Source organism: Apodemus sylvaticus, chromosome 12 (genome assembly GCF_947179515.1).
Source record: "Apodemus sylvaticus chromosome 12, mApoSyl1.1, whole genome shotgun sequence".
Taxonomy (NCBI): domain Eukaryota; kingdom Metazoa; phylum Chordata; class Mammalia; order Rodentia; family Muridae; genus Apodemus; species Apodemus sylvaticus.
Window position 1 is genome coordinate 67,670,042 of NC_067483.1, and position 24,031 is coordinate 67,694,072.

Consider the following 24,031-nt stretch of genomic DNA (forward strand, 5'->3'; position numbering starts at 1 on the left):
GAGCTCTGTGAGTTTAGAGAGCACACTTGCTTTTTCTCAGCCTCATATTCCTTAGATTTAGCATAGAACCCAGGACACTGCAGATGCTCAGTGTAAAAGTATATCTCATTAAGGTTTTCTTTTCAGCATTTAAAGACTCAACATTGCCACTCCCACAATGCCTTTTGCGCCCACCGTCAGTCTTGCTCATGTATTTACCCTCTGATTTACTTGCTGGCTATCTTGTCCACTTCCTGTCCTCTACAGCCTTTTAGAAAAAATGCCTCATCTCCATTCCTTTCTATTTATCCTTTTAATGATTGCCTTTTCCCTCACTCCACTGAAACTGCTTCCTCTAAGTCCATCCTTTAATGTACCTCTTGAGCATTATGTATTGTACAAAGTCCATTTCCAGTCCTCACCACCACTGTTACTTGCTTAACTTGCCTTCATCATTTTCCTCTTCTTGTGCTGAGGATAGAACCCAGGGCCTCAGATATATTTTATTGACAACAATGCCCTTTCTCTTAACATTCATGTCTTCCTCTTGTAAGTTTCTCTTGCATTTTTAGTTTTGCCCTCTTCTAAGCACAGTTCACTTTTATGTGTTTATGCATTGATCCTCAATCCTTCTCTTTGAACATTTCCAAATATATACTTTTATCTCAGCTCTTACTTGAATATCCACCTGATTACTAGGTACACCACTTATTGGGATATGAGTGTGGGGCTATATACCAGCAATGTAAATATCTTAAACTTAACTCATTATCACTCACTCGTACAATGTATTTTCTTATTTTCTTTCTCCAAGCTGCCAACATAAAAATGCTGAGTTCCTTCCCTGGCTCTCCTCCCCATCCTAGTGCTCTTTAAATCATGAAGTCTGCTGATTCTATCTCTTTAATAATGCCTGTCCATCTCTCTCCAGCCCATAATAATCAGTCTCACCATTCCTCTCTTGATAGTGCAAGGATGTTTGAACAATGCTGTCAGCACCATCATAAGACACCCGACAAAGCATTTCCACATGGCAGTTAGAACGACATGGTTAAACATAAATCTTTCAGTCCTTAGCAGAGTTCTCAGGGTAAAATGCGACTGCTTTCCATGCTCTGCTTACCTTGCCTGTCTTCCGGTCCCCTCGTCCCACTGCCCAGCCCCAGCCCCTCCCTCGCTGATCAGGCCCTACATTTAAGTCTTGCATAACTATGTATTCTCCTTACCCAAGGATTTCTTCATTCCCAAACCCATCCTACCCCCCCCACCCCTTTTACTCCCCCAGGGCCCATTTTAATCCTTACTTCCTGAGATCTCTTACATAGTTCCTTGTGTAAAATAATCACCCAACACCTCATCTTCCTTTCCCTACTTCTTCTAGCTAATGTTGCCTTTTGTATGTTACTTTTATCATTTTATTTTTTGAAATGGAATCTATGTAGTCCTGGCTAGTCTAGAACTTGATATGTAGAACAGGCTGCCCTTGAATTCACAGAGATCCACTTACTTGTGCCTCCCAAGAGCAGTATTAAAAGCATGTGTCACCAGGGCTGGTGTAAATTTGTATTTCAGAACTGAATGTTTTTACTTTAACAGACTTCTAAAGTAATTATAATCTAAATGTAACCCAGGTAAATGTAATTCTCTTGGCATCTCTGAAACAACCAGCAACAAATAATTGTCCCAAATTTACTTCCCACAAAATTCATTTAACAGTCCCCGGCCTTCAGAATATACCTTCAATGTCTATGAGTAAACATAATTTTGGCTAAGACATTTAGTTTAGCCAAACAGTTTGTGCATGCATGTATTTGTGTCTATCTGTCAGTCTATCTTTCCGTCTTTCTGATTTGTGTTTTGAGATAAATGTGTCTAGCCTGGGCTGACTTCAAACTGAAACTGAATCAATCCTCCTGCTTTACCTGCCTGAGTGTTGGGATAATAAGAATATGCCACTATGCTTGGCTGAGAATATTAGTCTTGATGACTTTAGCAACTTAGCATTCAGGGTGAAAATTTGAAAGGTCTTTTTTGGGGGGAAGACAGTATTAGAAAATGATCTTTTAAAATATGGGGTTCATTTGAAAGAGAAAAACAATCTTTTTCCTATTTAGTTATTTACTTTCAACATGCTTTGGGGCATTTATACTTTATTTTTAAATAGGTTAGAATTGAAAATAAAACTTGATGTTGAGAACAGTGCTTCAAGCCTACAACCTGGGCATGGCAGGCATCACAAACCTGTAATGCCAGCGCTCAGGACGAAGAGCTGGAGGCCGGCCCAGGTTACAGAGCAGCCAGCCACAGCAGCACAGTGAGACCCTGCCTTTTGTTTTTTAATGTATTGTTGTTGTATTTTAATCTTGCAGTGGACTACCACCTGGAAGAACTCCAAATCAATTATTTATCAGGCCCATATAATTATATCTTAAGTAATGAGCTCATTAAATTAATGGAAACACTTGTTTTATTTGCTTAGTTCAAAATCTAGAGTGAGCTTGCCTCATCCTCTCACAGTTATTTTTACAGGCAGTGAAAATCTCACCGTTCACCTAGGTTTTCCCCACGTTCAGTCTATTTCTTCTGATCTGCTGCTACCCTGGCTCAGCTCCCCCATGGATGCTCTGCTCTGCCTGCTCTCTACTTACCCATTCTTCTCCACCATATAGCTTATGTATGCCATCTTCTCAGAACCTGGAACTTACTATTCTCCCCTGCTACTTGAAAGTAAGCCTAAATGTAAGAACTGACAACTCTTGGCTCCTTCGCGGGCCCTGTAAGTTCACTGCTGATCCCGCACACTCTTCTCTAGCCCACTGGCCACCATGTCATCCGTGACACTCACAGGGCCTGAGCTGGTCTCAGGACATCTGTACTGGCTCTTCCCTGCCTGAAGCATGACTCCCAGAACAGCTTCATGAGTCAGGGTACTCTGTCTCATTCATGTCTGACCAAGGTCTATGCACACTCGTACAAACATCACTACTCATCCATTTCCTTTCTTCTTTTTCTACATCTACTTATCACCTTGTAACATAAATAACTTATTGTTTATTATTTATTGTGTTTTCTCCTATGATAATATATAAGATCCATAATATATTCTGGAAGTATAAGTACTGACATTAGGAAACTGGTTCCAAATCTTTTAGAGAAAATATGCTTACCCACCTTAATTTTCTTTTCTTTTTTTTTCTTTTTCTTTTTCTTTCTTTTTTTTTTTTTTTTTGATTTTGGTTTTTTCGAGACAGGGTTTCTCTGTATAGCCTTGGCTGTCCTGGAACTCACTCTATAGACCAGGCTGGCCTCGAACTTAGAAATTCACCTGCTTCTGCCTCCCAGAGTGCTGGGATTACAGGCGTGCGCAACCACCGCCCGGCCCTACCTTAATTTTCATTTGTCTAGATACAGTTTTAATTTTAAGGTAATTTATAAGATTTGTTTAGTCAGACACATGAGACAGTCCAATAAATCTACAGGGATCTGGCAAGGCATGAGATGGCTCTGGACAGATCAAGACTCAAACCACCTAAGTACTTAAAGAAAAGGAATGAACTGCTTGGCATATTTTTCCTGCCCTGTCCTAAATCTTAAAACAGATGGCAAAAGCTAAATACCAAGTGTGCTGTCATGGAAACCACTATGATAGCAGCCCGTTCCAGAGCCCCACCTGAACGACAAGTGTGTACCTCCCTCTTATTACAATCTGAGCCCTGGCCCTTTCACAGTGAGTCCTATTAAAGGTAGAACAACTGTCAACATCTTAGAATAACAAAAATTTAGAAGCAAATAGTATATACACAACATCTCTAAAACACACTCAGAAACCAGCAACATAGACATGAGCGAGGAGGTGCACACACTTTGCAATGTTTATGTTATTCTACATGCAAGTTATACTGGCACCATATGTGAATTCGTGAATCTTACTTTAATATTGCAAGCCTGCTCCATCAATCTTCTCGCATTCTCCTCTGCCCGGTATCTCTTTGGAAGCTGAACTCTAAAAAACTTCAAAGCACCTTCAAAATCAGCCTGCAGGAGGTCCTCCTTTGAGGTCTGGAAAACAATCACCAAGACACATCACCACACTTTAGCCTGTGCGCATTACATGAGTAAATGTATTACAAAAAAGAAGTTGATTTTCATGAATCTACCATTAGATACTTTTAGTATTTCTACTATTCAGAACACACTGGCATGAGACATGCAGAAATTATAAATCATAAAGAAATGTAAAAGACAATTATTGACAAATTAACACTTAATTTATATTATATGGAGATTATAATAGTGGATTCCCGAAAAGTTTACCAAACTAGAAGTGTGTGTGTGTGTGTGTGTGTGTGTGTGTGTGTGTGTGTGTGTGAGAGAGAGAGAGAGAGAGAGAGAGGGAGGGAGTAAAGAAAATGAGTGAACTGGATTAACCTGTGACTTCACCTTGATGAAGATTTTATTTACAGTGATCAAAGGCCATCAGCATCACATAATAAACACCTCATGCGAAGATGGCTTTTCACCAATGGCAAGAGCAGCTCAATAGAAGAGAACCAGGACTTAGTCCAACAACTACAGAAAGCTATGAAAAAGTAAACGAAGCAAACCACTTGACTACTGACTTCCTACTAAAAAAAAAAAAGTTTGCTAAATTCCCTTTTTAAAAATCACCATGTAGAAATCAGTCAGAATATCTGCACATATGAAAAAAGGCTGAAAGGAAACACGACAGAATGTTTGCTCAGATAAAAGGATTATAGATTACTGTTTTCTTTAGATTTTGCAGTATTTCCTGCAATATTCTAGTAAAAAATTAAAAACAATGGTAGCAAAATCTCTGACACACACTAATGATTTAGGAAAAATGGTATATAGAAATAATTTAAAAAGAGATTAAATAAATAAATGGCACAGGCCTGGAATGTCAATGCTAAGGAGGCTGAGGTGGTAAATCACCCTGAGTTTGAGGCTGCTGGGGTTATTCAGTGAACTCCAGTACAATATCTTAAAACATACAAGCACACACTAAGAAATGTTTTAAAGATGTCAATTGACATATTTCCTGTCATACATGAATGTTAACTTTTAACCTTTAGCTAAGGTGTTTTAACTGGAACACCCACAGAGCTTAGAAAACTAGTAAGGACCCATGGGGGGAGAAGTAGATCTTTCAAGAGAAGGGAGACAGAATACAGTAATATAAAGAGGTAAAAGAAATAATGGAATGGGAAGGATCAAATTGGGAGGGCAGGGTGGAGCAGGGATAGCTAACACAGAAGGCCCTTTAAAAAAGCCATATGCAAACTTACTACTGCAGAAGCATCCTAAAATGAACATCTATACATATGCAAAAAGAGTTTAAATGGAGTCATCCTAGAGTGAAGGGATAATACACCAATCAGGGTATTAGTATTGTCACACACTACTGGACAAAAAAATCCCAGTACCAGGAATGTGTTATCTCCTTTTGAGTTGTTGTCCAGTGTGGTCCCATAGACCCATAGACATTACAGGGTATTGCTCTTGGTTGTCCTTCAGAACTTGAAAGTAAGATCCTATTTTATGACATAATTGAGTCATAAAAGCTGGAGAAATAAAGTGGGTTCTGACCTGGTGGCTTGGCTGATTTTCTAAATCTGCTCAGGACCTAATTTCAAGTCTGGTTATTGAGTTCACATAAATGCAGAGAGGCTAGGATCAAGACTGAAGAATACTTCCTCCCCACGCACTGGACATTTGGTCAGATTGGAATGGCAAAGAAGACAGAGGTCATACTTGTAGGAGGCCACAGTCTCAAGGGCAGTACTTTGTGGCAGCACTATGCATGTGGACTGCACTGAAGCCCACCTCAGGTAGAGTCTCTGGACAGGAGAAGTCAAATCACCTAGTGGCTATCCACTTCAAAATGCTGTTGGCAGGCAGACAAGATGGTCCCGTAGCTTAATCACTTGCTGTATGTACTGGCTAGTGTTATGTCAACTTGCTACAAACTAGACTTATTTTGGAAAAGGAAACTTCAATTGAGAAAAAGTCTGCATAAAATCTGGCTATAGGGCATTTTATCAATTAGTAATTGGTGGGTGAGGGACCAATTTATTGTGGGTGGTGCCTGCCTTCCCTAGGCTGGTGGTCCAGGTTCTATAAAAAAGTAGGCTGAGCAAGTCATGATGAAAAAGCCAGTAAGTAGCACCTCTCCAAGGTCTCTGCATTAACTCCTGCCTCCAGGTTCTTTCCTGCCCTTTTTTGAGTTCCTGTACTCACTTCCTTTGGGAATGAACAGTGATATGGAAGTGCAAGCCGAAAAAACCTTTTTCTCCCCAAACTAGCTTATTGGTCAGGGTGTTTCATTATAGCAATAGTGATGCTAACTAGGACAACTAGGACACTCTGTAAGCCTGACAACATGAGATTAATCTTTAGCACCCATGTAAGGGTGGAAAGAAAGAAACAATTTCACAAAATTGTTTTCTAATGCCCACTCGTGCATCTGTATGCTCTCACTACACAGACAAAAAGACAGTCAGTCAGACAGACAGACAGACAGACACACACACACACACACACATACACACACACCCCATGATGGTGGTGGTGGTGATAAGAACACTATTATCATTGGTTTGTCTAACCCAGTAGAACCCAAGATTAAAAGAGCTGTGACAATCACATAACAAGGAGGTCTAAGACCGGAAGTACAGAAACAGAACCTCAATCTCCGGAAGGTACTTAGGATATAAAGGAAGTTAAATATGATTGTAAACATTGAAATAAATACATTCTAATTTCATCTCTGGCTAATTTGTGATGTTGCACACATTTTCTCATCTTGAAAATGAAGGATATTCGCTGCCTGCTGGGACAGAAAAGGGTCACTAGGTACTGTATCACCCTGAGCTTTAGATCTCTGGTGGTGCAAACCGCCAGGGGTCTGCCTGCACTCAGGAACTGAGCACATAGGTGGTTCATCTGCAAGCCAGTCCATGATCAAGTAGGCTTCATCCCAGGGATGCAGGGTTGGTTCAATATAAGGAAATCCATAAATGCAATCCACTACATAAACAAACTCAAAGAAAAAAACCACATGATCATTTCATTAGATGCTGAAAAAGCATTTGACAAAATTCAGCATCCTTTCATGCTAAAAGTCTTGGAAAGGACAGGAATTCAAGGCCCATATCTAAACATAGTAAAAGCAATATACAGCAAACCGGTAGCCAACATCAAACTAAATGGAGAGAAACTTGAAGGAATCCCACTAAAATCAGGGACTAGACAAGGCTGCCCCCTCTCTCCATATCTTTTAAATATAGTTCTTGAAGTTCTAGCTAGAGCAATTAGACAACATAAGAAAGTCAATGGGATACAAATTGGAAAGGAAGAAGTCAAACTATCACTATTCGCAGATGATATGATAGTATATTTAAGTGACCCTAAAAACTATACTAGAGAACTCTTACAGCTGATAAACAACTTCAGCAAAGTGGCTGGCTACAAAATCAACACAAGCAAATCAGTAGCCTTTATATATTCAAAGGATAAGCAGACTGAGAAAGAAATTAGGGAAATGACTTCCTTCACAATATCTTGGGGTGACTCTAACCAAACAAGTGAAAGATCTATATGACAAGAACTTCAGATCTCTGAAGAAGGAAATCAAAGAAGATCTCAAAAAATGGAAAAATCTTCCATGCTCGTGGATTGGCAGGATTAATACAGTTAAAATGGCCATTTTGCCAAAGGCAATCTACAGATTCAATGCAATCGCCATCAAAATCCCAACTCAGTTCTTCATAGAGCTAGAAAGAGCAATTCTCAAATTCATCTGGAATAACAAAAAACCCAGGATAGCTAAAACTATTCTCAACAGTAAAAGAACTTCAGGGGGATTCAGTATCTCAGACTTTAAACTTTACTACAGAGCAATAGTGATAAAAACTGCATGGTATTGGTACAACGTCAGGCAAGGAGATCAATGGAATAGGATTGAAGACCCAGAAATGAACCAATACACCTATGGTCACTTGATCTTCGACAAAGGAGCTGAAAGCATCCAGTGGAAAAAAGATAGTCTTTTCAACAAATGGTGCTGGTTCAATTGGAGTTCAGCATGCAGAAGAATGCAAATCGATCCATTCTTATCTCCTTGTACTAAGCTCAACTCCAAATGGATCAAGGACCTCCACATAAAACCTGACACACTGAAACTAATCGAAAAGAAACTGGGGAAGACCCTTGAGGACATGGGCACAGGGGAAAAGTTCCTGAATAGAACACCAAGAGCTTACTCTCTAAGATCAAGAATTGACAAATGGGACCTCACAAAACTACAAAGTTTCTGTAAGGCAAAGGACACTGTCAAAAGGACAAAACGTCAACCAACAAGTTGGGAAAGGATCTTCACCAACCCTAAATCCGACAGAGGGCTAATATCTAATATATACAAAGAACTCAAGAAGGTAGAACCCAGAGAACCAAATAACCCCATTAAAAAGTGGGGTACAGAGCTAAACAAAGAATTTTCACATGAAGAACTTCAGAGGGCTGAGACACACCTTAAGAAATGTTCAACATCATTAATCATTAGGGAAATGCAAATCAAAACAACCCTGAGATTTCACCTCACACCAGTCAGAATGGCTAAGGTCAAAAACTCAGGAGACAGCAGGTGTTGGCAAGGATGTGGAGAAAGAGGAACACTCCTCCACTGCTGGTGGGATTGCAAGATGGTGTAACCACTTTGAAAATCAGTCTGGCGGTTCCTCAGAAAACTGGGCATGACACTTCCTGAGGACCCTGTTATACCACTCCTGGGCATATATCCAGAGGATTCTTCAGCATGCAATAAGGACACATGCTCCACTATGTTCATAGCAGCCCTATTTGTAGTAGCCAGAAGCTGGAAACAACCCAGGTGTCCTTCAATGGAGGAATGGATACAAAAAAATGTGGTATATTTACACAATGGAGTACTATTTAGCCATTAGAAACAATGAATTCATGAAATTCTTAGACAAATGGATGGAGCTGGAGAACATACTAAGTGAGGTAACCCAGTCTCAAAAGATCAATCATGGTATGCACTCACTGATAAGTGGATATTAGCCTAGAATACCCAAGACATAATCCACATATTAAATGATGTCCAAAATGAATGGAGGAGTGGCTCCTGGTTCTGGAAAGACTCAGTGCAAGAGTATAGGGGAATTCCAGAACAGGGAAGCGGGAAGGGGTAGATGGAGGAACAGGGGGAGGGAAGAGGGCTTATGGGACTTTCGGGCAGTGGGGACCCAGAAAAGGGGAAATCATTTGAAATGTAAATAAAAAAATTTATCAATAAAAAAAGAAAATGAAGTATATGAATATTAAGTCCAAAATGAACATAAGGGATAATGATTTGGCAAGTTACCTTTGCATTGCTGGCATATTCTTAGATAATAATATTTTGAGGTTAAAAACAGTGCCCACTGTCACTGACACTTGTAAATGCACTGGGGACACAGGGGCACTCTGGGGCTGGAGGAGGTGCTCCATGGGCAGCACTGAGAGCCCAAGCGTGAAGGCTTGAGCCTGAGTCCTGGCACCCAAAAATCTGGGCATGAAACTCCATAACTATAGTGCTATGATGGGGCAGGGACAGGAGGATTGCTGTGAAAATAATTTCACTGCTATGACAAAAAGAAATTCCATTAAGCAAAAGGCACTTAGAACCCTCCTTGGGGGGCTGGGGAGATGGCTCAGTGGCTAAGAGTACTGACTGCTCTTCCAGAAGTCCTGAGTTCAATTCTCAGCAACCATAGCATGGCTCATAACCATCTATTCAGGATCTGATGTCCTCTTCTGGCATGTGAGTGTACATACAGATACAGTATTCACATACATTATAAAAATAAATAAACCTTAAAAAAACAAAAACCCTCCTTTGGGGGCTGGGGAGATAGCTCAGTGGCTGAATCCTCCTTGCTCTTGCAGAGAGCCTGGGGCAGGGGTTTCTGTTCCTAACACCAACATGGAAGCTCACAACTGTAATACCAGTTCCCGAGGATCCAATGACTTCTGCTAGCTAGCCTCTGCCAGCACTGCATGCACATGGCACACAGATGTGCGAACAACATAACAAAATTAAAAACAAACAAACAAACCAATAAAAACTTGTTCCTTGGTGTTCTAAAGCTAACCTGCAATCATACATTGATGCCAAAGGGGTTTCCTCTAATTTCCTATCTTTATTTTTTGTTGTTTCCTATCTTTAAAAGACTTCAATAATCATTAAGTATCACCCCAAACATCCTTGCAATGCCATAAGTAAGTGTATTATAACCTTATAGGGAAAACTCTCCATTTTCTGACAATTGTATCTAAGGTTTGCCCTCTACAGCTGAGGCATAGATCCTTCCTACATTGCAAAGATTTGGATACCTCACTAGGAATTTGACACAAAGTGGGTATTTGGTTCTGGGAAAAGAACTGTGCCCTCACCCATACTAACAATATGTTCTAGCCCTGAGCTGTGTATTTTTAGTTGTTTTTAAAAAATGCTTTAAAATAATAATTTATTTATGTGTATCTATATCTACCTGAAAGTTTCGCTGTGTGTTTGATTTTGGTTTCAGATTTGTATTACATAGTCATGGTTCCTTGCATAAAAGCAAATGGGGCAGTGTGGTAAACTTGCCCATGTGTGAATGCTTGTAGAGAGCAAGGTGACAACTGGCCTTCAGCTGCCTCTCCACTTCATGTTTTCAGATAAGGCCTTGCACTAAACCAGACATTTGCTGTCTCAGCTAGCCTGGCTGGCCAGTGAATTCATGGGGTACCCCCAGCTCTACTCCCTGGTGCTGGGGTTAGAGGCACACACCATCGCATCTGGTTTTTAATGTAGGTGCTGAGGATTATAACTGGCACTTTCCTCCCTACACAACAAGCTCTTTACCCACAGATGCAACTCCTTAGCCTAAGGAAGACAGGACTTTAAAGTTTAACATAATGTCTCCCAACTCCCAAACTTACCTAGTCTTTTGACAGTTTGCTTGTCCTTTTCCTTATCCTCCTCACATCCCTTAAATATATATTACATATATGAAAGACTTCATAAATTCTGATTTTGAGCAGTACTGAATGTATTTTATTAAGTACATGTTTCAGAGATACCAAGCATTAATATTATTGTTAGTCTAAGGCACAATGAGAAGTGCTTCCTAGAAAAAGAACACATGGCCTCAACCAGGATCACTAGCTCTAATCCACACCAATTAATAACTACCTAGCTGAAAAGATCTTCACCAACCCTACATCAGATAGAGGGCTAATATCCAATATATACAAAGAACTCAAGAAGTTAGACCCCAGAGAACCAAATAACCCTATTAAAAATGGGGTACAGAGTTAAAGAATTCTCACCTGAAGAGCTTCGGATGGTGGAGAAACATCTTAAAAAATGCTCAACTTCATTAGTCATCAGGGAAACGCAAATCAAAACAACCCTGAGATTTCACCTTACACCAGTCAGAATGGCTAAGATTAAAAACTCAGGAGACAGCAGGTGTTGGCAAGGATGTGGAGAAAGAGGAACACTCCTCCACTGCTGGTGGAGTTGCAAATTGGTACAACCACTCTGGAAATCAGTCTGGCGGTTCCTCAGAAAACTGGGCATGTAACTTCTGAAAGATCCGGCTATACCACTCCTGGGCATATACCCAGAGGATTCCCCAGCAGGTACTAAGGATATATGCTCCACTATGCTCATAGCAGCCCTATTTATAATAGCCAGAAGCTGGAAAGAACCCAGGTATCCCTCAACAGAAGAATGGATGCAAAAAATGTGGTATATATACACAATGGAGTGCTATTCAGCCATTAGAAACAATGAATTCATGAAATTCTTAGGCAAATGGATGGAGCTGGAGAACATCATACTAAGTGAGGTAACCCAGTCTCAAAAGATCAATCATGGTATGCACTCACTGATAAGTGGATATTAGCCTAGAAACTTTGAGTACCCAAGACATAATCCACATATTAAATGATGTCCAAGAAGAATGGAGGAGTGGCCCCTGGTTCTGGAAAGACTCAGTGCAAGAGTATAGGGGAATTCCAGAACAGGGAAGCGGGAAGGGGTAGATGGAGGAACAGGGGAGGGAAGAGGGCTTATGGGACTTTCGGGGAGTGGGGACCCAGAAAGGGGGAAATCATTTGAAATGTAAATAAAAAATATATCAATAAAAAAATTTAAAAGAAAGAAAAGTTATTAACTTTTTGTTTGTAAGAATAGCCAATAAAAAGATGAACCATTTTTTCACATCTTTCTGGCAAAATCCTTTTCTATAGTATCTTTGAATAATTGCAAGAGAACAGTAAACTATCAAAAGGCAAGTATTCCTCCAACACTGTTAGTAACAATGGTCAGAGGTAACATCTACATGATAGCATCTAAATAAATAAGTGGTTTACCAATATATTCTCTTGCTTTATGACAACCTTTTCATAATGTGAACTATGTTTATCCCTTCATCTTCAGAGGCAACATCACTCATTCCTTCATTTGTACAGAATTATATATGAAGCCTGTCTGTATGATTAAAGACATTTATACAAATTCTACTTCTGTTTTTTTTCAAGTAAGTAGTAAGAAATATCTGCAAGAGGTGGTTTTGCTATAACATCTTTGACGTTGCCACAGTAATAGGAATAAAACAGTCAAGCACACAACAGACATCAATGCAGTGTGGTCTACAGATTCATACTAGCTCTAAGTACAGCAGACCCAGGGTCAAGAGACAAAACTTACACAGTACAAATTAGGGAACTGATTTTGAACTTATTTTAATATGAAGATGTTTTGGGATTTTTGAGGGACATAAAAAGTATACACATAATATCTTCTGTATTTGGGTTTTTAACTTTTTAAAAAGTAATAATCTCCCTCCAGTGAGCAATCTTTTCAGATGTTAACAATAGAGGTAAGAAGAGGAGATAATCAGCTCTCCAGTAGCTTTTTTTTTAACCTTCACTTTATTTCAGAAAAGCCCATAAACTAAAAACACATTAGAGTATGTTCTGATAGCATAAAATTTTCATTAAAATGAAATATTGTAATAGTTACTAAATGAGCAGCTAGAATATTTGCTCAAATGTGTACACATGTGCAAAATATAGGTGACACTAATTTTAATAAATTTATTAACATAATTTAAAAAATAATATGACAATAACTTCTCATGCCATATGATTGCAATAAAAAAAAAACCTTAGAGAGAAGAGAAGAACTCTGACTATGAAGAGAGGATAAGTTTTTCTTCCCACAAAGCTAGCTCACTAGCAGCACACAACCTCTGGCCATGTGCTATGCATTTCTGCTGACACCACACTGAATGTGTTTTCCCACTGAAAAATGCAGTGTAAGAATAACACATTTTCTTTTTTAAAGAAGAAAATTGGGTGGAAGCAGTTCTAACATCTGAGTTTTAGTTCCAGATGTTTCTATTCTAACTCCTAAGTACTCTCGGATGAAAAATGTTTCCTCAAGCTCTCTACTAAGCTGGGTGAGTATGTGGGGCAGGGGAGCTACATGGTTCTTTTCCCATCTGCATTGTTTTTACACTAAATGGCTTTTTCTTCTTTTGATTATGATGTCCTATAGGATTTTGGTTGAGCTTCCCCTCAACTGTTCTAGGCCTAAGAACCTTTAGGAGAGGATAAGGATAACCTTTAGCTGAGATATAAGACGCTTACATCTATTTGTGTATTTTAATTTCAATAAAGAAACATGTTTGCTAAGTCATCACATGGAGTTAATGCATCGTGGTAATATCTAAACGGAGTACTTGTATAAGTACTTGATCTGCTGGGGGAATTGTTCTTTACTGTCTATACCTTTGAGTGATAAATTGAATAGATTCTAAATATTCATCTGGTATTCCCTGGTCTCCCACCATCACACAAGCCTCAGCATTTAGTTCTCTCTGTGTCAAGTAGGAACCATAAAGGAAGCTCGAAGCACAGATCTGCCACTCTGGCTGGTAAATCATCGTTTACTTTCTTGTTTTTGTTTTGGTTTTAACATGAGGCACTCTGCGCAGGCCAGCCTGGAGCTCACTACGTAGCACAGGCTGATCTTTGGCTTCAGTCTCCTGAGTGCCAGGTCGTAGGGAATCACAGCTATACCAGGCTTTGACTTTTCTTCTTCTTCTTCTTCTTCTTCTTCTTCTTCTTCTTCTTCTTCTTCTTCTTCTTCTTCTTCTTCTTCTTCTTCTTCTTCTTCTTCTTCTTCTTCTTCTTCTTCCTCTTCCTCTTCCTCTTCCTCTTCCTCTTCCTCTTCCTCTTCCTCTTCCTCCTCCTCCTCCTCCTCCTCCTCCTCCTCCTCCTCCTCCTCCTCCTCCTCCTCTTCTTCTTCTTCTTCTTTTATTTTTTAAAAACTAATTTATAATGAAGAAATTTAGTGACATTTTAAAATAAAATCAGTGATCTGTATGTGTTTGTATGTAGTCATGTTTAAAACATGGCTAAAAAGGCAGAGTCATGTCTTAAACTTTGGTCTTGGCCTCCTGGCTGGAAATGGACAGATACTGATACTGCATGTGGCAGGACGCCTCCTAGGACCACCATCAATCCTGAATCATTAGCCAGGCCAGTAACACTGACCTGAGCAACTAAGCCCATCCCCCATCCTACCAGAACACAAGCTACACTTTAAGTGGTAACTTCTTGTACAGCAGATCCCAATTCACAGCTACCATGTTAATTAAAGGACTCCCCAAATGTAAGCTACATACAACTAAGGGTTCTATCAATAATCTTTCATGGGCAACTGTGTACAACAGTGCCAGAGACTTTCAAATGGTCACAAATACAGCTCAGCATGTGTTAGTCACATGCCATACAGTTAGTACTATTGCCGAGGCTCTATAAGGTAGAGTCCAAAAAAGCCTGAGGAAAGCACTCAGATACACTTCAGATACATCATTTGACATGCAGATCTGTCCATCTGCAACATAGGGACATATGTAACCTCTCTAAGATCTCAAGTTTGGGAGGCCAACTCCCTGTTGATTTTATTGCTAATTAGATGTTTTTAACTAGAAGTTTATATGATGTGAGACATCTTTTAAGCTATCAATTCATGTTTTACTTCAAAATACTGAAAACTTGAAAGTAAAATAGGCTACCCCAGGGACTGTGAAGGCATCAATAGAAACCCTTGAGTCACAGGTAAGTAGCCTTTAAGACTTGGACATTTGTTACACCAAGACTCAGAGATGCAAGTAATTTGTTTAAATGTATATTAACAATTTCTAGTCCCCAAATTTCTGGACTTAAAAACTCATTTCTACTACATGAGGATCTTTCTGTTTTCTCCCTTGTAAATTAAACAGTGAATCAGGAAAGCAATGGTTTCACCTAGGCATTAAAACATATGTACTCATATTTGTAAAAATTCTTCCCTACGTGGAAAAGAAATTGTCATATTTCTCAAATAACCATCCCATAATTTTATACTGCTCATCACATTTAACTTCATCTTTCAATCGTCAACCGACTTTTTTCACGGTGGGAAATTTCTCACACACATGGCTACAGAATGTCTGTTATGATCAGACAGAGAAATGGAGGAAGAGAAGTAAGGATTAAAACCAGCCAAATAAACACTGTGCTGAAAAGAGAGGCATCTGAGAGAATCATTTAAATCCAGAATCCCATTAAAATTCCATTCTATAACACAGACAAAGCTTTTTTTTTTTTTTTTTATTTCCAATTACCAAATGATGGTATAGGACTACTGTAGACCAATTATATCACCCAACAGTTGCTAGGTACAGCTCTGGAACCACTGAAGAGAAACCCTGCCACAGCAATTGTGGGTATTTAATTTTAACCCTTGGTAGGAAATGAAGAAGGCTGATTTTTCTCTTATTCAGAAAATTAAATAACTAACAAGCCAGACTTTTCAGACTCAGGACAGACCCAGTAGCTGTATGCCGTTTTATGGACACATAGTTCAATCACCCCAGGAGAGAAACGTGCAATTTTGAACCCAAGGATTTTTAGGTAATAAATCTCCATTGCCTAAATTTAATTGGCAACCGTGTGAGGAGGTTGAGAAGCCAGCCTCACATAGTCGACATAGATGGCTATTTCTGTTGTAAAATTTAACCCTTTGGAGAAAAAAAAAATAACAGAACACCCACATCAAGTTTTGGGGTTTTCTGGTTCATTGCTGAGGCTACACAGCCTGAAAAATGTTTTTTCCCCTTGCCACAGAGATAATGTCACTGATGTGACCCTCGGCTCTGAGAAAAGAGCCATAATTTCCTATAGCCAATTAAGGAGTGGCATGGTCCAGGCTTCAAGGAAGCTACACAGCAGTGGCCACTCAGCCCTCCCTCTCAGTAGAAAGGGTTGAAAAGGAAGAAAACAGGAACCCACAAGCCTCCAGAGGGACATTCTCATAGAGGACTACACAGACTCTCTACAAATTAAGTTCAATGAAAAACAATCTCACCGCCAGAAGCCGTGGCACAAACAGCCGATGCCCCATCCCCAGAAGTTCCAGCACCCGGCATGCATACTCATTCACCAGCTTGCTCCTCTCGTCGTGCATGTCCTGGGACTTTCTGACAGGAGGTGTGAGCTTAGCAGCTGGGGCTGGGCAGGGCACCCCTTCTTCCATGAGCAGTAAATAGGTATCCAGAATGAGAAAGCTGGGTCTCTCATCCACAACACTAGGAACTGCAGATAGAGGGGAGCCAGGCTATGTCTTCCCAGGAGGATGCACAAAATGGTCTATGATGGGAACTGTCAGCTAATGTCGCCACAAGAAAAACATTTTGTCTAAATTATCAACTATGCACAAGCCCTGGAGTAAACTAGAGAAGGAAATCAAAGGTTGCTGTAAATAAAAAATGGCAAAAGCTATTGAATCCTGGAAAAATAGCCAGGAGCAGAGCCGGAAGAGTTCACATGCATGTGTCAAAATGGACAAGCTTAGAGGGCTCTAGCATGTGTGACTGAGAGAGGGAGGGTGTGTGTGTGTGTGTGTGTGTGTGTGAGTGAGAGAGAGAGAGAGAGGGAGAGAGAGAGAGAGAGAGAGAGAGAGAGAGAGAGAGAGAGAGAGAGAGAGAGAGAGAGTATATCTGTGTAGGGGCAGGCGAGCAGGCGAGCAGGCAGCAGTAGCTGTAGCCAGGAAGCCAGGGCAGTTGTGAAGCTGCAAGGAGAAAAGGATGAGCTCATTGCAATCCGTGATTCCTGACAAGCAGCCCTGCCGCTGCTGCTGCTGCTGCTGTCGCTGCTGCCCGTTACTGCTGCCGCCACCGCCACCGCCACCAAGCTGCCTCTAGCTGTGAATCAGTAATGAAGGGGTAAGAAAGGAAGGGGAGCAAGCGGAGGGGGGAGGTAGGTGAATGAGCATGCAGAGCGAGTCTCAGGGGAGAATGCTGTAATAAGAAGCCAATGGCGAGCCATTGGACAGATAGGCTTTCCCCTCCCAGTCCACCTTCAATCAGCGTTAGTCTGACAGTTTATGCTGTTGAATCCCAAACACACAGACAGATGCACTAGCTTTTCCTAATATGTGATGCTAACAGTAAAATCAGACAGACAGACAGCTAAAAGGCTGACCCTATTCACTCCTGCTTTCTAGCAAGAACAGAGAGAAATCTGATCTTATGCCCTGTGTTCAAACTGGGAAGCTACAATTCTTGTCACATTACTGAAATCTCCATACACGATAGGTGTTAGGGTAAAATGACAGAATGTGAACAGAGAGGAGCATGCACCAGCGGTTGATGACACACCCTCTGGCTGAAGTGTTTATGAAAAGATTAATTTTTACTAATTGCAGGGTATACAGAAGCAATACATTGGGAAGGCTGGCCACGTTTATATACATGTAACACTGAAACGCAAAAAACTACAGCATAATAGTGAGTACTATTTAGTAACTGGTAAAGTTGAAATTCATAAACTTTCATATGCCACAGACCTTTATAAACAGCAGTTTTAAAGACCAATTTAATTCTGATGTTCTATTATACAAAACAAAATGTAGTTTTGACCATCTCTGATGAAATAAATTCTTCCCTAGTGGGGCTACTAACACTAGGAATCAAGCATAGTTTAAAATTTCTAAATTTCCAAACTGGGCAGTGGTGGTCCACGCCTTTAATCCCAGCATTCAGGAGGCTGAGGATCTCTGAGTTCCAGGACAGCCTGGACTACAGAGTGAGTTCCAGGATAACCAGACCTACACAGGGAAAAGAAAACTTGTCTTGAAAAACATACATACATGCATGTATGCATAAATACATACATATATACACACACACATACAACAAACATATATATGTAAACCTCCAAATAAAGTAAATTATCAATTGTAGCAGAAAGGAGGCAAAAGCACAATATTATCTTCAGGATAGTTGCCTAAGTTATCTTAACAGTATGTCCTATGTCCAAGCGTCCTGGCCCCTTGTTTTTGAAGCTGATCTCTTAAAAGAGATACTAGTATTTTATATAAAGTTTTATCATGGTACAGGAAGTAAGGCTAAGAGGACACCACAATGTTTCCTTCTTCTTCCTCCCTTCACCCTCCCTCTCTCTCCATCTCTCTAACACACACACACACACACACACACACACACACACACACACTTTCCCCTTGAATCAGCATTTCCTACTCTACCACAAAAGAGCTGCAAATCTGGATGTAATCAAATAGAAACTTAACTTTATGACAAGTTCCTGCAATCCAAATAATAGAAAATAATTGTAGGTCTAGTGAAACAAGAAGGGGGCTATTACCTTCTTTAACAAAATATTGATTTGTTGCCAAATCTCAAGCAAAGAAAATAAAACTAAAAACAAAACAAAACATTACCATTTGACTAGGTATGGTGACTCTCATCTACAACCCTAGCACTTGAGAAGTTCACAGCTACACTGGGCTATAAAACAAGACCCTGACTCAAAAAGGGGAGGGGTGTGGCTGAGGATGTAATTCTGTGGTACAATACTTGCATAACGTGTGCAAGGCCCTCCCTTTGTACATAAGCATTTATGTATGTAGTAACAACTAATAAAAAAGCCATGAATTTGAAAAAAAGGAAGTAGGGAGTATATAAGAGTGTTTGAAAGCCGGGCGTGGTGGCACATGCCTTTAATCCCAGCACTTGGGAGGCAGAGGCAGGTGGATTTCTGAGTTTGAGGCCAGCCTGGTCTACAGAGTGAGTTCCAGGACAGCCAGGACTACACAGAGAAACCCTGTCTCGAAAAACAAAACAAAACAAAAAAAAAACAAACAAACAAGCAAACAAAAAAAGAGTGTTTGAAAGGAAAGGAAGGTAGGACATGCTAAACTATACTCTCAAAATATAAACACAAAAAAAAAAAACCAGATAAAAAACAGAAAAACTTTTATAAAGTACAATTTTTACCATGAAAATCACTGGATAGTGTGTGTGTGTGTGTGTGTGTGTGTGTGTGTGTGTGTGTGTGTGTGTGTTTAGTTTATGTGCTGTGTATACGTATTTTACTCGCCTAAGGTTTGGAGGAAACCTTTACTGGATTGCCTAGGATGAGACATCTTGTGTTGGAACTAGACAACTAAGGAAAAAATTCTGGGTATTTCATACTCTCCACACACATGGGGGTTCTCATCTCACATTAAGACAGTGTTACTGACAGTGACTGTGAAAAGCACTGTCATAAACCATGTAGAACACAACATTCTGGCTTGGCAGAAAAGGAAGAATCCAGTAACTGCTTAGATGACAGGAATTTTTCTTGGAAAGCTTTTCTAAGATTTCCCAGGCAGGTCTTGAACCCTCTCTGTATATAGACCGGCCTTGGCCCTCTTGCCTCTGCCTTCATGTTCTAGAATTACAGATGTATGTAAACATCTCAGGCTTATAATAATTCATATAATCTTTCTTTAAAAGAGCACAGATGTATTTCAACTCAAATGATTAGTTATCAAAGAACACTTCAGTATGTTTTTCCTATATAAACTAGAAATGATAAAAACTTCCTTCAAATATTCTGGTAAAAAAGAAGTAAAAATAAATCAAATCATTGTAGAACCAAATGATTTGGTTCTGATGCTTACAAAATAAAATTTAAGTAGTAAATGCAATAATGAAAATATAGTATCAACAAGAAAAATACTTACAATATTTTGGTGCCTTTGATAAAGACTACATACATAAGAGTCATTCTAACTGATGGGTATAAACCTCAGTTTCCCAAATATCCCTACCACACCATTCCTCAGGAATCTACCATGCATGCTTTTAGTGTCCCACATTTTACCTTAGTCTTATTTTCAGTTGACCTTTTGGAGAGAATCTTCATCAGTACCAAGAAAAATAACTAATCTAGAGCATCATTCAGCTAAGTGGAAGACTGGATTCTGGAAAATTTTATAGCAATAAAAAAGCCACCATCATCTCAGGATTTTCTTCTTCTGTTTTTCAAGCCCACAATACCATATTTAATGGTCAAGTGAGTCGGGGACAAATCATAGAGCATTTTCTTAAGAAAAATATTTGGTATGTGTGTGTTGGGGAGCACCCTCTGAGAGGCACGAGGAAGAGGAGGGGATAAGGGTGTGTGGAGGGGAAACTGGGAAGGGGGATAACATTTGAAATGTAAATAAATAAAATAACCAACAAAAAAGAAAAAAAGAAAAAGATTTGATTTATATACTTGTTTAAAACTTTAGAATAGCAACTTTTGTGCTAACTAGTTCATAATACTAGATTTCTCAAATTTTCTTACATTCCCATAGAAGAGTTTGTTCAAAAAATATCCTTATGATAACAAGGAGTGTGGCTAAATCATCCATAGAAAAGGAAAACCTTTCTTTATCCACCTATCTTTTCTGCCAGGAGTTCTGCAAATAAATCTGACCACAGGCAGGACAACTAGGGACAACAATACAAGTTCACCACCTGCGTAGATACATGGAGGCCCTGGGTGCTAGGTGCTCAGAGCAGTGGTGGATCCTGGGCCTGTATAGCATCTTAACAAAGAGCAGTATTGTTTTCAGAGAAGTGACAAGGCAGAGGGAAAGCATGTTGAGAATCTAGGGTGCCAAATCTCAGGAGGGTAAATACAGGGAGAAACTACTGCAGAAGAGGATTAGCTACAAGACTTCCGAGTACACTCTGCCTTGTAGATCATCCATGCCATCTCATCTCCATCCCTGAAGCCGCTAGCAGCCCCTTCCTGGTACAGGGAGTGGGAGGAACATCTTCACAAGGGACATTTATGCTCTACTTTTAAGCAAAGCATTCATTTTACATCAGCCTTTCATATCTAGTTTAGAAGAATACTTATATCAGAATCAGAATATGGTACCCTATAAACCCTTTATATTGAGAGAGGAATATAGGAAAGGGCCAACAATTGTCCCAAAGTCATAGTACAATGACTAGAAATGTTATTTTCTGGTCTTCTGGAAAGTAGGTGGCCAGTGATGTGGTATTCTGAATGAAATGTCCTCATATAGGCTCTTTGGGAGTGACGTTATTTGAAAGAATTAGGACATGTGACCTTGTTGGAGTAGGCGTGGCCTTGTTGAACGAAATGTGTTACTGGGGCTGGGCTTTGAGGTTTCAAAAGCTCAAGCCAGGTCCAGTGGCTCACTTGCTTCCTGCTGCCTGCCAATGCAGATGTGAAGTCTCAGCTATTTCTCCAGCACCATGTCTGCATGCAGGCTTAGCACCGTGCTCCCTGCCGTGATAACAGACTCCTCTAAGCCAGCCCCAATGCAATGTTTTCCTTTGTAAGAGTTACTGTGGCCATGGTGTCTCCTCAGAGCACTAAAACCCAAGCTAAGAGAGATGGAAAAGACTTCAGTGGAGTCTTGTACTTGGGAATGCTCGGTATGAGGCATTCTACTATGACTGCAAGACATGTTTAGGACAGAAAAAAATTTACATTGTAAAATGGAAAACATATTTGACTACATTCACAGGTCTACAACTGTGAACACTAATTAAAAAAAAAGTTAGGTTTAAAAAAAAAGAAAATGTTACAAAGATGAGAAAGCAAATACATCCAAAGATACAACAGGTCTATCCGACACCAATAGAAGAAAAAGCACACGATATACTATGATGTAGGCATGCCTTGTCTGTAATAGATGAGGGCAGAAGCAGGCTAGTGGGACTGGCCTAATCCTTGAAATGTGAGTACTGAGAACTAAATACATCTATAAGAACATAGGAAGGTGCTGATCATTAAACCATCTTTTAGTTACAGTTACACCACCTCCACCACCAGTAGCAGCACCATTGCCACTTCATTGTGTTACAGACCATCACATCCAGAACCTCCTAAGTGCAATCATACCTGTATCTGCACAGCCATATCTCTATCCCTTAGTTATATTCACTAGCTATATTAATATGGAAATTTCTTAACACTCTTTTAGTCTCAATAAAAGTCAAACCACCTACATGGCCAAAATGCTCTCCAAATTTATTGAGATGCATATATAAAAGAATCTGTTATATAGCCTGGCACATAATTGGTATTCAATAGCAAGTAGTTTTCTTCATTCTTACCTGGAAGTCATGTAAAACAGGAGAAAATGTATTAAGTGTTGTGTTTACCTGGATTACAATTAAGAAAGTTAAAGAGAACTCTGGGCATATTAACAATAGAAAAAGAACCAGCAAAAACCTGATAAAATATTGCCAGGCTACCTGGACCTTTGCCTCACGCTAAGACGCAAATTAGGCACCTGTGCTTTTTCTACGCTGGGGGTAAAGGTGCCACAGCACTATTCTCAAGCCACGGACTGCGAACTGAAAGTCTAAGAGACATAAATCCTTTCCTCCCCATGCTTTTGATCATGGTGTTCTGTTACAGCAACAGAAACCTGAAGGAAGACGGTGTATTCAGAAATAAATATATGTACATGAAACAATTATCACTATCAACATCATGAACTTACCCCCATATCTCAAAACTTCTTCTTGCCCTACTCTTTGTTTTCAGTTAGAGCTTGTGAGTTCTATCACAGTAAGGTATTTTATAAGAGAGGGTAAGTCTATCCCACATGTGTTGTGACATTAAATAAACTATTTAAAGAGACTCAATTTCTTTTCTCTTAGGTAACTTTCCCTGCTTCTCATTGGGTCTCCTGTGCTGGTTTTATGACCACTATTCACAATCCTCTCTGCTGCTCCAGGTATATAGGTGTTTACATAATGTCTTTCAATATAGTGCTGCACACATTGGAAAAATATTCTTGATCTTACAACCCAGTTGTAAAATATGAGACCTTAGGTTCTAGAAGATGTCAAGACCTAAAAATTTGTATATTCTATTGACGAAAAGACCAAGACAAAAAAAAAAAATAGGTAACTGGTCACAGCCATGAAACTTGCATGAAGCTGAGACCCAAGAATACATATACACGGCAGGGAATTGAGCATTTCCAGGATTTGCTACTTTTCAATTAGCCTATGAAGAGACCATCTTATTACAATTATGTTCTACCCATGTATCTACATAGAATTGGCCCAAATTTGTACCTGCCAACTCCTTAAAAAGAATCTAAGATTCATAAGGGCTGGATGGGAGGAGGAGCCTAGGCAGAGGCCATCTACTGCTGCCTCAGAACAGTCACTTTTAAATATATACGTCAGATAATAGAGCACATTTAAACTTCAGTGATGGACTGTGTCCATTTCAGTCAAACACTTCTGGCAGCTATAATCGTGGAAGCTCTGCTAAAGTCCATTCACACAAGGGCTTCTTTCCTGAAGCTATGTCCATGACACAGGTTTGAAATGGAACACGATCTTGGGTTTTTCATCACCTTTCCTGGGAAATATATATAAAGCTCATATTTATTTTCATGCTTCAACAGAAGGTACAAACATATGTTAAAAGAGGCTTTTAAAAATTAAAGTTGATCAGATTAAAATGACATAGAATCTAGACTAATCTGTGATCCTCTAATATCAACTAGCATTTCATTCTTACTAGAATTTATGTATGTGTTTTGTTACTGTGAAAATAATGGGTATTGTACTAATCTTGTAAATTGCTA

The 24,031-nt window shown here is 39.6% G+C and overlaps 1 protein-coding gene across 11 annotated transcripts in view; it reads right to left on the reverse strand.

Annotated features, from left to right (window-relative positions):
* Positions 1 to 24,031, reverse strand: part of Rabgap1l (RAB GTPase activating protein 1 like) — a 622,756-nt gene that overhangs the window by 127,080 nt on the left and 471,645 nt on the right. For 10 of the 11 annotated variants that reach the window (XM_052199889.1, XM_052199890.1, XM_052199896.1 and 7 more), the window contains one exon: positions 3,910 to 4,038. In XM_052199889.1, coding sequence (XP_052055849.1) covers positions 3,910 to 4,038 — 129 coding nt within the window. Of the gene's footprint in view, positions 1 to 3,909; positions 4,039 to 16,471; positions 16,978 to 24,031 lie in introns of those variants that run through there. The other variant, XM_052199900.1, reaches the window with a different exon arrangement.